Source organism: Ambystoma mexicanum, chromosome 7p (genome assembly GCF_040938575.1).
Source record: "Ambystoma mexicanum isolate Mex_15411 chromosome 7p, UKY_AmexF1_1, whole genome shotgun sequence".
NCBI lineage: Eukaryota > Metazoa > Chordata > Amphibia > Caudata > Ambystomatidae > Ambystoma > Ambystoma mexicanum.
This window is the reverse complement of record NC_090939.1, coordinates 317,219,093-317,234,531: the sequence shown is the minus strand read 5'-3', so window position 1 is coordinate 317,234,531 and position 15,439 is coordinate 317,219,093. Positions and strand designations below refer to the sequence as shown.

The 15,439-nt window shown below is 47.7% G+C and overlaps 1 protein-coding gene across 1 annotated transcript in view; it reads right to left on the bottom strand.

Annotated features, from left to right (window-relative positions):
* ADAMTS5 (ADAM metallopeptidase with thrombospondin type 1 motif 5) overlaps nt 1-14,379 on the bottom strand; it is a 90,659-nt gene extending 76,280 nt beyond the window's left edge. Inside the window, exon 1 of the mRNA XM_069636372.1 lies at nt 12,474-14,379. Coding sequence (XP_069492473.1) covers nt 12,474-13,403 — 930 coding nt within the window. The 5' untranslated portion in view covers nt 13,404-14,379. The remainder of the gene's footprint in view (nt 1-12,473) is intronic.
* Nucleotides 14,380-15,439: the final 1,060 nt, after the last annotated feature.

Genomic DNA, 15,439 nt, shown 5'->3' with positions numbered 1-15,439 from the left:
GTCAGCTTGTCTAGCTACATTTGAAGACACGCATGGTGGCTTCATCAACCCCACAGGCTGTTGCACTCTCACAAGGACAGCATAGGTAACATTAATTATCAAATGACATAACGTCCTTCCTAAAGGCTCTACAAAACAGCTAGCTTTCCTCTACTTCCTCAATTTCTGGTGGTTTGCCTCTATTCTGCAGGCGTCCAGGAAGTTGTTGCAGGCTGTTGAGCCCATACCTTTCGCACCAAAGGGTGCACTTTCTATTGATACATAACTGAAAAGTCATTTTATCTAAATCAGTGGGATTTATTGCATTGATATTGGGATGATGAAAATACGACTTAACCTGCTGGGCTGGAGGCAAGTTCAAGGCAGACGTCTGCACCAGGATTTCAACCTAACGAGCTAAATCATTGAGTCCATCTCTCACTACCAGATGCACCATTAAAAACTTCATGCCGAGAAAATGTTCCTTATTTTATATATCACTCATTTTATAAAACATACTATGTGAATATTATTTCAATTTTAGGAACAAATTCCCAACTTCCCAGCAGTCTATTGGCAGGAGTGGGGCACAGAAACAAGTTATTTCCATCCCCATACACAAGCAGCATGAGCATTTTCATATTTTATAAACGTTTTTTCCTAAGAAAGGAAGTTGTACGAGTGCTTCAGGAGGACATGATGGCCTCCAAATGTGCCGGAATGAGATCCTGCTGGCAAGTGGCAAAGGGTATGAGCATTTCAGCATCACTGCCATTCCAGGACGAAAACACTTCCCTCCTGCCAGCCCTCCATGCGGCCATGTGTTTGTATAATGAAGAATTTGATGACAAGTAAAGGGTTACTGAAGCTCTGAGAAATGCACTAGCCTGACAGAAGAAACGCAAATATTATTCTATGAACACATAGACACAAAGTTCAAGGTGGCATTACCTAGTAAACAGGAATGGAAAAAAGTACCTCACACATTTTGCTCGGTGGAAGGAAAACAGGGCAGTTAGGAGAAGACATCTGGATGGGCAACAAAAAAAAGAGGTCGACCAGCAACACTCAGAGCCCATCAAAACATGGAGCTGGTGGCTTGGCGTCTAGTTGCCAAGCAACTGACTTCATACATTAAAAACACAGTTGTAAAAGTTGCAGTTACCTGCCAAGTTCTCTTACTTTTCATTGAAGAAGAAAAAACAGCAGCAAGGTCTTTATTTTGGGCCTTCGCACTCTGTTTTTCTGCTTGAAAGGTTGGCTGTCCCTCTGGAAATGTTTTCATAGTTTGCATTTTTTTAGGATGCCTCAGCACGTGAAATGGATGAGTCCTAAAAACGCAGGAATATCTGCAACAAATTCAGTTTTGCATACCGGTTTCCAGCGTAACGCTCTTGCTATAGCGAGCCGTGCCCTGCTGGGTTGCAAGACTGTAAAGAAAATGGCCGTCCTCCACGCAGAACAGGCATCACCACCCAAACCATGGTTTCCCTGTTTATCCTCGGAAAATGCCCGGGGCTCAGAATTATTGTGTTTCCAATGTGTGGCCTAACTGGCCAAATGCATGTTTGTACTGTGACTTTGGAAACCTGAAATTACAGAATTAAAATGCCAGCATCTTATCCGAAATATTGCAGCCTCTGTCAAGCTTTCCTCCAAAAGAAACGATGTGCGGCTGATGATAGTTGTGGCTGGCCACCCCACAATCTTGGCTACTGCATGCTGAAAGACTTCAAACTTAGCCGCAGAGAGTATGATTGCTTCAATAAGCAAATTCTAGACCATGCCCCAATCCGGAGCAGTGGTCTGTAATCATCAGCCTCTCCTTTTTGATTCAGGAATGACAGTTGGGCTGCAGTTTATCCGCATGGAATGCCCGTGTGCTGCAAGACGGAGCTGCCCAGCACTCAATAACATTTCACACATGGGGATGCTTGGACAAGAGAACATCTCTTTACATTCCCCTAATGTGGAGATCTGCATCCTTTGGCTCTTCAGATGTTATGAAGTACAATGCACATCAGCTCGATTCGGCATGCCAATGTTGAAGGATTGTGGAAGTTGCAGTCCAAAACACCTGGAGAGCCACAGCTTGCAAACCCTTCCCTAATGAAACAGATTTCTAAAGGATGATTTTCCTGCATGGTGTTACACATCAATCATCCCAATCATTCAAGTCCATTTCCTAAAAACACTCATTATTCTGCATTTTGTTGTTGCTTATTAATGTGCAAAAAGCAATTTTGGAATGCTCTTGAATATACAAATGTAGATAGATGAGTATTCCTTTGCTGCATGTTCTTATGCAGTACAATAACCCAACCCTTCTTACAAGCACGATATGAATGTAAGGTTCAGGGTGTACTTAATGAGGATATTGACAGTTGTATTCAAGCACTGAAGGAAAATTTGTTTTTTGGCTTGTACTTTATAAATGGTCATTAACATATGTTTGACTCTGCATTGGTAGTAGTAAAGTAGAAGGTATATGTCCATTCCGTGTACAATTCAGAGACATTAGAGCAAAGTAAAATCGGATTGTGCACAAATTTAGTGGCAGGGAGGAACTTCAGCTCTTAGTCTTCAGGTGGAGATGTTATGCAGAAGCATTTTGTAGAAAATAATCAAATGAAACTTTGAAGTACACCATTAAACCCTTGCTATTTTGTAACTATAAGGCAATGGGTTCCGTCGAAAGTTGATCTGTATTTGGTACGCTGTGAATTGATCTAATGATCAATGAGCCCAGAGGGAAAAGGGAAGGCAGGTCAGACTAGAACACTGCGTAAGGACCTCATTCTTTGTTTGGAGCCCCTCACTCTCTCCTCTTCACCGCTCCGTGGGGGATATTCACCTTCTCTGCCAGCCGTAGCTGTTCAATGGACTTTGTCAATAAGCTTAATAGAAGGAGGAAACAGACTGATTTTCTATAGAGAAGATTGTTGTATTTTGTATGTGGTGTGGAATGACAGGTGATTTTCAAAGGATTTGGTGGAATTTTGCTTTATATTTTGGATAACATCCTATTTGGATGACACAATGGAAATGAATTGCAATTTGACAATGATACTTTCACTGGGTGTACACATTGGGTGAAATAATATGTTCCTTATGGAATGATATGCATTACCTATGATCTGTATTTATGCAACAATGATCAGCCTTGATAAAGAACCATGTAGGTTGAAACATGTGTTGGCAGGAGTTGACACAATCATGAATTCCAATATTGAAACAAAAAGGGAATATTTAAGACAATACATAGTTTACGAGTATATAATTAGTCCTGTAACATAAATATCTCAATTTTGTGGACCCCGTCAGTGTCATGATCTAGGCTAAGACAGGCTGAGTGCAAGAGTGACATAGGTAATTCGGCTTTCAACATTTCAAATCCAGGTGGCGTTAGGACACCACTACCCACCACCTACGCACCCGCAGCCCGGCCAAAAACCATTACTCCCACTCTACTAGATGCAGTGTGAGATATGTTCTTGTGTCCTTATGCATTACTGCTTGAATAAGAGTTTCATGAACCTCTTGGGCCTGGGTATGGACCCAGGTGTATCAGAGACGGAAAGCAGAGAATGATATGTTCAGTGGTTTGCTTGACTATTATGTGGTAAAAGATATTAGTGTATCTATGATGTAGGTCCCTTAAACCTTTATTTCTCTTCAGTCTCTCGCTTATGCTGCCCCTGAAAATACTCTCTTTTCCATGCAGCAACAGAGATCACAAAATTGAAGGAGCTAATGGTCCAACAGATGAAACCACAAAACAGGATGAAAAATGCATGCCTTCCAAAGCTTGCACATCTTTCTTTCGACTCTCGCTGTTCATTGGGGCAAACGCAGGCTCCGCAGAGTTCCACTTTTACTGCTCTTAGCTATTACATGTTCATGCACCATCTTGCTCGGTTCATACTGCAATGCTGTACCTATAAATTCTGCATCTGCGTCATAAGTAGAAGAATGGACATAGAGATGCCTGACATCTAAACCTTAAACTGGTCTGAAATCAGACAATTTGGTTAAGACTTTAAAACTGTTCATCCCTCACGAACATATCTAATTGGCTGGATTCCTCTGATGCGGCCCTGCCTTTGCATGGGGCCAATTGGCTTCCAAAAGGTGAATGTGGCCATTCAAGGTAGTGCTGTGCCTTATACTGTACCAAAACCAAGCGGGCCTCTTCTAAAGCTGTCAAATATTCTGCGAAGTTAATTGGCGGGTTGGATGAAGGGTTCCACCTTTGCTTCTGAGCGAACTCCTTGCAGGTACATAATGGGCCTCATTACCTGCGCTTGACTAGCCGGCACCATTGGGTATTCCATGTCTGGCAGCTGGGAAGTCAGGCGCTGGCAATTTCGTTACTCCCCATTCCCAGAGAGTCCGACAGGACTCTATTGGAGTGGGTACACGGAAGCACCGCCGGTGCTTCCGTGACGGCTCTGCCTGCCATGACCGCTGTGCTTGGCAGGGTCAGACTTGTCGAACGCAGCGGCTACGGCAGGCAAACCCGTAGTTTGCCGGTCTGGCAACAACGGTGCCAGTAAGCTTACCGGCACCATTATTTCTGAACTAGCAAACTTGGAATGAGGCCCAATATCAGTCTGGGGTGAAGCAGCATATGTGTAAGAGATGTGCCCTGTGCGGTGGTGGTAACAGAAAGTGTGAAGAGGGACAACAGAGTGGATGGGGTAGGATGGTATGCTGTCTCCGCTATAAAGATATCCAACGTAGAGGGAAAAGCTTTCAGGGATGTGAACTGTGGGGACAAAGGGACGATCACTTTCAAAACTGGGAACACAGGAACAGTGTCATTACAGAACAAATGTTGCCAGGGGAGAGTCAGTGTTTTAATCTTTGCAGAAATTAGCGAGGCGTTTTGTTGAAGACTATAGTATGAGAAATGCTTTCACAGAGAACCGTTTTAGATAGATATGTTCATTGTCTATTTGAACATTCAATAATAACATTTCAAAATGGGCAATATTGTGTACTCTTGGATTGCACTTGTCTTTTATATGGCGCCTTTTACCATTATTATAGTCTTAAAGCTCTGGCCCGCAACTCTGATCATAACATCAGACTGGCACCTTCTACTGATCAAGCAACCATTTTATGAACACCCAATTCCCAAAGTAAGAAGTGTCATGCTTCTTAATAAAATATTTTAGATGCATGGCATATTCGGTGGCAGTCGTATAATTCTGGTCTTATTTGACACGTGTGTGATTTGAGTTTTCCCTGTAAGGGATGAAAGGTGACTGTGAGGGCAGTAAGCAAACACGTGGCCAGTGTTTCACGTTAGCAGTGAGCTCCATTCCGCGTCTGTGTACACAGGACAACATTCTTTAAAGTTCAGAGCCAATAAAGACGTGGGCAGATCTGCCAAGTTCTTTGCAAATGACCCAGTCTGCTGTAAAAATAAAAAAATATATAATACACGTGATTGACCCTCCCTCCCCATCCAGCGCCACCTTTTATGGGCATGTGGTTTATATTGGGGTCCCCTCCAGGAGTCTGCAGACTTGCATGCTGCTTGCCTTCTTTCTGGGCCACGGAGGTATTTGCAAAGGCAGTAGAAACCGCCCGAATTCTCCAGAGTACTGTGTAAAGTATGTGGTTGTGAGGCTACCTATCATCTTGACTTTTCATTTGTATGTTTTGGTCATCAGCTAGACAAGCACACGTGTGGGTAGTCAAGAAAGGAAAGGTGTGCGCTTTGAACAATGCTAGAAAGGCATTTGTGTGCTTTCAGAGAAAATACCTCAGCCAGGGGACGGGCTCGGGTTTCCAGGGCTACTGCCATGTTTCTGCCCACACCTACTGTCTAGTTAAATGGCCGAGTCCGGTCTCTGCCACCTGTCTTACCTCAAGGGTCTGCAGTTGAGCTGCCAAGGGAGGACTGAAGCACTAAGCTCGGTGCAGATGTATTTTACAGAATTTACGGGCTCATGGTTTTCTCATCACTGAAGCTAACAGTGTTCCTCAGCGCCACTATAGTCACCCCACTCTTACACACTGAATGACTGGGAGATGGAAACTTCTCATATCATTTATGGGGGCTGTCCTGGTACCCCCCTCCCCGCCCCCACACACCCATCCCCTTTATCGTAGAATTGCAATGGGTCATTGGCAATGCTCCAGATAAGATGTTTAAGATGGAGTATTTTACTCCCTATTTTTTAAAGTTAGGAGTAAAATGAATTTTTTGGGAGTAAAAAGTAAGGCCCATTTCCAATGGGAGTATTTTTCATAAGCGAGTAAAAATGTTTTAACTATAAAACAAATGTATTTGTCATAAATATATCTCTGCACCTAGTTATTCATACACAAAGATACATTTTTACAGCTTAGTATTAGGCAGCAATACTAAAAGTGTGTTGCTTTGGCAATACTTGTACTGCTGCTCTAGAAATGTCCATGGAGGTGTGTGGGTGAAAGCTAAGAGACCATCTCCTATGTGCCAGTTTTAGATTTTGTTGGGAGTATTTTCTAATTTTTGGCAGTATTTGCCCATTTTTAAGGAGTAAAAGTGGCCGATACAAGCCTTATCTGTAGGGCTGATCATAGGTTTGTGGTGGAGTATGCATGAATCCAACTACCTAAGGAATTTATAACAAAATAAAAACATGATAGGGTACAGAATGCTGGATTCCCCCCACTTCTAGGAGCGGACCCATTTTAATAATATGCATCATTTTTAACCAATCTTAATAGTCCTCAGGGTGGGCCCTGTCGAGATTAGGTCCAGTGTCCAATTAGTGGCACACCGATGTCTGAAGTGAACACGCAACTCATTGAGCTATCTTGCCGGGCCCTCGCTTCACGTCAGAGGATAGGATATTGCGCTAAACTGAAGCACTGTAGCATAACATATGAGGTTGTGCTAGAGAATGGGGCAAGAGATTTAAGCAGATAAGCATGAGGGGGGAAACAAGAAACACCACATCCAGAATGCATGCTGCGTCGCTCTACAACTGTAACAGCTGCGAGCTGCCGCGCAAGACAGAACAATAGGCCTCAGGCTTTGCCATCTCAGGGTTGCCCACCACGGCCAGCCGGATTTTCTTTTCTCCGCTCTACTATGTCCAGAACACTCTAGTGGACAACTTTGAAATTGGGGTTGGTTGTCAAACCATATGGCCGTGCCTAGCTAGGGAAATAAGTTTACAATGGTGCTGCTAGCTGTGGGTGTGAATAACACAGAACCATGTAACTAATTGTATTGTTAAAGGAGGTTCACCCCCAGGCAGGTGCTCTAAATGATAATAGTGAAAAAAGGGGTATTTTGTTTAGTTTATAGGCAACATAAACTAAAATACTTGTTTCAATGTACACAGCCACTCATATTTACTTCTGGGTGACAGTGTTAGTAAGTGACTTGCGGCACTTTCTATTCGAGTTACATAATATAAAATATCATGGTTAACAGTTGACTCCTGCTAATGGTAAACAAAAGAACTGCCACTGTGTGGCCAATAGTTTCATCCATCTGGGATTTCTCAAGGCAAAGAAACTTAAGTGGAGTCATAGGGCCTCTTTCCGAGTTCCGAGGTAACCACGCCGCTCCAAACTCGTCCAAACTCCGGCCTGGTGAATGGAGTAATTACCGGTCCATTCCGAGGTCGGAGGGACCGGTAATTCCCCATTCACCAGGGCCATTGCCCATTCCCATTTGAGCCCCCATAGGGCTCAATGGGAAGGCGGCAATAACGGTACCGTAAATTACGGTACCGTTATTGACCCCGGAGTCCCTTTGCGGGTCCCGTCCTTAATGCCTTCTAAAAGCAGACGTTAAGGAAGGACCCGCAAAGGGAACTCGTAGTAGGGCGGTAAGGGTGTAACAGCACCGGTCTCGTTACCGGTGACCGTTAACCCTTACCGTCCTACTCGGAATGAGGCCCATAGAGTCAAATGAAACATGTTCAGCTAGTAGGCAATGAGACTTGAATAGTAATTGGTTGCTGTGTGCATACGTTGTAGGTGAATGCCCTTATTCGCGCAATTTCTGGGAGGTTGGGTTGCACGCACGTTTGTGGTACATTTTGTGAGACACTTCGATCTGCGGCATATGTGCAGGACAGGTTCCCATAAGAGTTGGTCCATTTACTGACTATATGGTCACTGTGGCGCGTCCCCGTTTAGTGTAGGAAGACCACTCTAGTGGACAAGTTGCTGGCATTAGACAGCGGATCCACAAGTGGCAATTTCAAGAACAGCTCCACTGGCAGCTTATAACATCAAATTCGCATTCCAAATTATTGTGCATAGTCCAGAAAGAGACCCACTCAATTAAGTCTACTCCTTTATCCACTGAACTGATCGACAGCCAAAAGCATCTACTCAGTGGCTGCTCAACGCAACTACCACCAATCCACAAATGCAAATGAACCGCCTCTAAAGAAAGATCAGTCCGTCCCAGTGGACAACTCCAATCTATGGAAGACTACTCTGCACCTATCAGTGGCACTGCCAACCTACTGTTTGGAAAACAGACAAAAAAAATATCCCTTATCAATGTAGCAGTGTTACCAACCTTCCTTCCACTCACTCCATTCCTCCTACTCTCCCAACCCACCACCACTTGGCGTGCTACATCCCAAACCACCAACTTCAGAGTCATTGTACAACTCCTCCTAAACCCACCACTGTGACCCGAACTGCACAGAGTCGCACCAATGGCAGAACGCTCCCTTTGATTCCCACAAAATTGCCTGAGGCTCTGCCCTTTGGTCTACAGGTGTCAGGGTGCCCAAAACTGGACTTCCTCTAAAAACTGCCCTGCCAGGACTGCTTCCTTTGAAGCCTGAGCGAAACTCCTACTCTGGCAAAAGGTGCTTATAGCTCCTTGTGTTATGTCCTTCCCTTTGCTGCTGGGCCTTCATGGCGCCTGAAACTGGATCTGCCTGGCAGAGGATAGGATGCACTTTTTTGGGAGTCTTAGCATAAATGGGCTATCCCCTCAGCCTGTGTGAGTTTCACTATATTTTGGACTCGCAGATCAGAAACACAGGCACACACAAACACATATAGACGCACAAGAAACAACTCACTCAGCAGCAGATACATGCAACAGTCATACCCATGTAGCACTCACATGCAGATATTCTAATTGCATAGAGATAATACCCACAAGCAAAAATAAAACACACCTACCGAATCTATATACACAGGAACTATTTTCTAAATACCACAAGGAACCGGTGAACGCAAACAGACCATGGACGCGCCATGCGGGAAAGTAGACGATTGAGGCACACAGGGAGGGAGGAGAGAGGTTTTGGGAGAGAGGGGGAAACATGAGGGATGGAGAGAGAGAAAGCAAGCACGAAAGACAAATATGCGACTGACAAAGAGAACACCCGAGAAAGAGCGTCAGAGTCAGACCTGGAGCAAGAGCCAGAGCCTGGGAGAAACACACCCACAGAGCTGCTGTGTAGTCACGAGGACACATACAAACATGGTGCCAGGTGCAGGGAAGGGCTTTACGTGGACTGAGGCCGAGCATCGACAGTCTTCAAAAACTGGGGCTCAGTCAGGGCCCACCCCCCAACGCAACTCTATAGCTCTTCGTTTTTTTATTTTTTCATAATGGCATGATATATTAGTACAAGCTATGAAGTGAATCAGAATCACTTACAGAGCTGCAGATACGACACAGTGCAATTACATGATTTGCCCAGCATCACACACTTTGGTTGTACCAAGCAGATGGTGTTGCAATATGCACTTAGTTAGGTAGGCCTGATCACCCCTGTGCAATTTTACATGTTCTTCTGAAGGCCACGCCCATCACGCGTTAGGCCACGCCCACCAGGAAAGCCACACCCCCAAATGAGGGCCCCCTCAATGTCTTACTCCACTTAAAGCACTGACTAAATGTGTCTCTGTGTGAGCCGGCAGCAGTGAGCAGAAAGTGTGTACAATTTACCCACCACCCACCTGCACTGATTTTCACATGGCAATCCCTCACTATCAGCAACAGCTCATTTCTCTGAACTGAGCATCTTTTGCGTGTTCGGCCCTAGCTTGCGTGATTAAGTGCATTTTCTTTGTGAATGTTCTTGCTTTGTCCTCATACAAGTCTCACAAATCTCCAAACAAGTTTTAAAACTTGTTCTTCTGCAAACAGAAAATGGCCCTTATTTGAACTTTGTTAACTATTCAAAACATCCCTATTTACCTGGCCAAGCAATTTTAAGTGGGATCTTATCCGCCCTGTCGACTGGGTTTGTTAATAAATGCAATACTAGGGGAAAAACAGACATATTTTTCAGATTTTTCTTAAAAACGAGCATTTGAAAGTTTGCACTTCTCTGGCACAGTGTCTTGCATTTTGGCAGCATGCCCAATGTTATTCTTGAATGGAATATTATGTGCCCTGCCACAGGAAGCATCATCATTCGTATGTCTGTGTTGAATTTACGCTGTCTCCCAGAGCCCCCTGCCCCCCTAATCTCTAATACAACTCAACAACCCTGCACGGATGGTCCAGTCCTACAAAAAGAGTCACAGCGTTCAGGCACATGGAACGCAAGCACATCTCTACTTGAATGGCACACCAAAGCTGTCCACGACTTCAGCAGGCAGAAGGGCCCGACATGTGTATATCATGTGACTCTGTTATGCTGTTTAACATGCAATAAATCTCTGGTGCTTAGTTGTGGGCCGCTCTCTCGGGCCATGAAGAAAGCAGAAGCCAGCACAGGCTGTGTTTTATGCCAGACTATCTCAGGTCACGGGATATGCTCAAACCTGCTTTCATGTGCACTATGTCATGTCAGAAGCAGAACTCTTCCTCTCTAATATGTTTCCTCACATTTAAGCTTGGGTCAGGTAACAGCTTTACTCTACCACAGTTGTGGTGGCTGTCAACCACTGGAATCACTGATCAAATACACTATAGAACCCTTTTGTGTTTCATGTCACACTACGTCGGGTTGCACAACATGAAGACACCCACCCAAAAAAGGTCTCATGCAACACACAAGAAACCACTGTGCGTTGTGTGTCATCTTGATACTATACCAAGTTATCCAGCTTGTGCCGTTGCAGCCTTCTCAGTTCATCTTCATGGCATACTGTTGCAATGCATAACATCCTGTGGAAACCATCTGTTGCACTGTGCCATGCCAAACTCTAGCTAAGGTCATGGAAGTGGCAGCACTCTCCCAAAGTAGAGGGCAGTCTGGGAATTCTACAGGCCTGTTAAGATGCAGAGAAGCTTTGCCAATTTGGCTTTCATGCACTGCTGCAGTGGTCTGGCTCTCCAGGTGCTTTGGACTACAAATCGCAATAGCCCAGCACATCATACTCAATGGTGGTGGATAATGGCAATCAAATGTCAACATATCTGGAGACCCCTTCCCGACTGTGTCAAAGCATAAGTCATGCAGACAACTTGTGATGGAATGTGTCATGCTCTATGGCAGGTCCTGCAACATACAGATTTCTCCCAAAGCAGAGTGTCGCCTTGGGGACATTTCCTGCCTGCTACACTGCCACAGCCTCGGACACATGTCCTGTTAAAACTTGCAGTGTCATTTCAAAGGAAACTCCCTCTGAAAGTAGGCTGCATAGTAAACCTCAGGCCACGTGCATTGAGCATGTTTTCCAAGTAGCTCAAATGACACAACATGGAACTGAACACTCCCAATAAGCATAAATAATGACACAGTACTCTCCCCGAGGTCAAGGGACATCCAGACCAGGAAAAATCACCATGCCAGAGACCATGGTGTGCCCCCTGTCCCTCAATTAATTTAAAGCAGTGTTCCTCCCCATGTTACTGTCCTGACATGCAACTCTAGGAAACTCGTGTAAAGAGAGTGTCATTCTGCACCCCCTCAAGTCATGGTACCTGCAGTAGTTACTCATGAAATGTATTTTCCACAACATCTCCAGAACATCAAACATATGGGCCTCTACAGAAGAGTGTGCCATGTCACAGTATGCCAGAATAACCAACACACGGGAGGGTCTTCAGATAAGTACGCCCAACTTCTTCTTCCCATGACCTTCATGTTTTAGTACCCTCTTGCCAATGCACCTGTAGGTTAACCTCAAACCCCTCACACACTCCACGTGTACAGTGGGATGTTCCGGCAGGAAATATATAGTGGACCTCCAGAATCCCCAATCGTATAGGACAGGGAGGCATGACATACATGGGTATTTCAGTGGAATCTCAGGCATACTTATTATGATGCAGTAACATACATAGAACATTGTGCTGTGGTTTCGACAGCCAGCACGTGTGCAGTGGGGTTGTCACTCGGATAACATGAATTGGGATGTGATGTGAGATGCCACGGGTAACCTCCTGCAATGGGGAGTGTGTGGAGCATATCCAGGACGCATGCCCGTGTGGTGTAGCATTCGGGGTTTCGTGGTTGGACTACCAGTTAGGGGGCTTCGTGTGGACTCTTGGTCAGTCGTGTGGTGGCACCGCCTGAGAGGCCTGGGTTTTAGGCTCCCACACCTACCTCTCGGGTGAAGAGGATGGCGGCATCGTAGTGCTCCTCGTGCTCGTCGTCCAGCTGGTTGTGCTGGTGTTGCCACTTGCAGAAGTTCTTGAGGGTGGTGGCCGCGTGCTTGCTCACCTCGGGCCCCTTGTCTTTGTCGGACAGCATCACCACCTTGACCACGGCCAGGCGCACCAGGTTCTCGATGCTGGCGTGCCCGTAGAGGGAGGAGGCGATGGAGGCCAGGGTGAGCAGGTAGTGTCGCAGCTCCTTGCCGTACTTCTTGGCCATAGACTCGTCGGCCACCAGCAGCAGTTCCACGTGCCGTGCCCTGGACACCGACCGGCGTCTGCGCCCCCTGCTGGCGGGTCCAGTGGTAGGGACGGATGCCGTGGCGTTGGGTTGCCGGCTCGGGGTTCCGCAGCTCTCCTGCGGGGGCGGCACAGTCTGGAAGCTGAAGCGCTCTTTGCTGAAGACGTGCAGCACCGGCCCCGAGCGGTCCCCGTAGAGACCCGGGCCCGCCGCCCGGCCGAGGGGCCGCACGGTGTAGTGGGCGTGCTTCACGGCGAAGAAGCCGTCCAGCCCTCCACACAAGCTGAACACGGCCAGCGACTGCGGGCTGCCGTCCACCGAGCCCCGGTACAGGCAGCGCCTTCGCCGGCCGCCCGCCAAGCGCTGCCCGAGGCCGGCGGTGCTGAAGTGCGGGGAGGCCAGCGACTCGTCCCGCTCGAGTTCCAGGTTGAAGCGCCGCCCGTCGGCGTAGAGCAGGTAGCCGGCCCGTCCTCCGCCCGCGTACAGCTTGTCGATGCGCTGCACAATGCCACCGCGCCGTGGGGCGGGGGCCTCCGCCGCCCCATCACTGGCAGGTGCAGTCCAGGGCTCCAAGTCGGCGCGGGGCGGGCGAGCGGCCAAGTTCAGGGACAGCAGCCCCAGGACAAGAAACGCCAGCATGCTGCCGACCGCTGGAGTGGACAGGAGGGGGCAAGAACTGAAGAGCTGGAGGGAAGGAAGCGACAGGCCGTGGGACGAGAGGCAGGAGGTGGCAGGGAAGTCTTGGTCAAGGGCAGGAATGCACAAGAGGAAGGGTCAGTCGGGTGCAGCGAGGGACAAAGGGCAGCAGGAGAGTGGCATACGGGGCCAGAGAAGCAGCAGGACAGGTGCTCCTAGTGGGGAACCGCTTGATGCAAGCAAAGAAATTGGGTGGCAGGCGGGATCAGGTGAAAGCAGGAAGAGACAGGTGGGAGCTGAAGAAATCAGAGATGTGACAGGATGGCGTATATGCTCAGGTGGGATCAGGATGGGCGAGGGGGAGGGGAGTGGGTCACCAGAGTGCAGGTGATGGTAGCAGAACGCAGACCGAGCTAGAGGCTGACAGGCTTCTCCCGAGCACACCAGGACAGTGCCAGGACACAGGAGTCGCCGCCGAGGCCGTGCATGAACTTTCCCCGATCGCTCTGGGAGAGCTCACTTCCCTCCGTGTGATGCAAAGTCAACGGCAGTCCCTGCTAGCGGCCACCGGGGCAGCGCGGCGAGCCCGGCAGGTGGGGCGCCCAGCTCCACATCCGGCAACTTTTGCAGGAAGCACCGATCGCGCCTGACAGCTGCCCTCACTCCTCACAGCATCCCCGCTGCCCTGGGTGCATTCTTTGCCGCTCGCTTTATTGGAGAGAAAAATACAGCGATCCTCTGTCAGGGTGGGAAGTAGGAGCGGAGAAAAGAGCGGCGGCCAATCCTGGCTTCCAGCGGCTATCCCCAGTCTGGCGATGCGGTGCAGAACAGAACAGAGAGAAATATGAAGATGAGGGGAGGTGAACAATGCATTTATACTGGAATGCCATCCTGGAATGGCAGTTTCAGCCAGTTCGTCACTGCAGGCTGCCTCTTAAAGGGAGAGCCTCGAAACCACCACTCCCACACTTCCTCCTTATTTAATCAGACAGAGGAGAGGGAGTGAGGGAGAATGTTTGGGCAGGAAAAATGCGATTTCCTTTGAGTGACTTAAAGCCGCAGCGCCCGCGTCTCCTGGCGATTTCACAAGCCACCCGTTGGCTCGCCCTGCTTACCTCACCTCCTGCCGAGCTTTTTATTATTTGCACGTTGGGTTTTTTTCAGCACTCGGGGCAGATTTATTTAATGGATGGGAAGTTGGTGCAGCTGACGCAGCCGTTCCTCGACTCGCTTAACCTGCCTGGATCCCTAGTCAGTAAGGGGGCGCCTATGATACGCTGCGCCCCAATTAACCCCACTCCCCCATTCTTCTTTATTGCTTCTCGTATGTATTGGACCCCAACAACACGTTGAAATAAACGGCATTATGATTACTCTTTGTGCTGTATGAGTCCATGTTGGGTCTGTTTATTATTGCCATGCAAGGCTACATAGCGCTGTACATGCTGATACGGGACTATGGGCGCTTCAGGCAGAATTTATTGCTTTATATGCACGTATCTCGAGAAATATGCTCTTTAGAAAGAGCGCAAGGGGATAGGGTGGGGCTACGGTTCTTTCAGCAGCCAGAAGTCAATGTTTTCCAGTTAAACCTTCGTGCAATTGTGTTCACTTTCCGAAGAGTTTGGGCCATTGTGTCATCGCCCATCAGGACTTGGCTGGGCCGCTATTGCAAACAGCTGTTCGCTTTCTGGCATTACAATGAGGTCTCGGGATCATCGTATACTTTTTACTTAGCCACGAAAATATGTCCACATAATATCTTGGCACGGGTGGAGAGCCTGTTGAAACAATCAGACCGGCCAGTGGGATTGCAGGGCACTCGAAGTACCCCCACGCACCTCCCCCCTCTCCCCTGGGACCCAAAGGCGAGACACAACGCTCCATCGAATGATCGCAGCACGAGATACCCATTTGCCGGGCAGAGGTTGTACACCTGTCCCCCCACGCACCTGTAGCAGGCGACCCCCCGCCCCCGGAAGCAGACCTTCTTGAGTGGCATTCAGTCGCATGCTGTGCATTTAGCCAGTGAGGGCGCG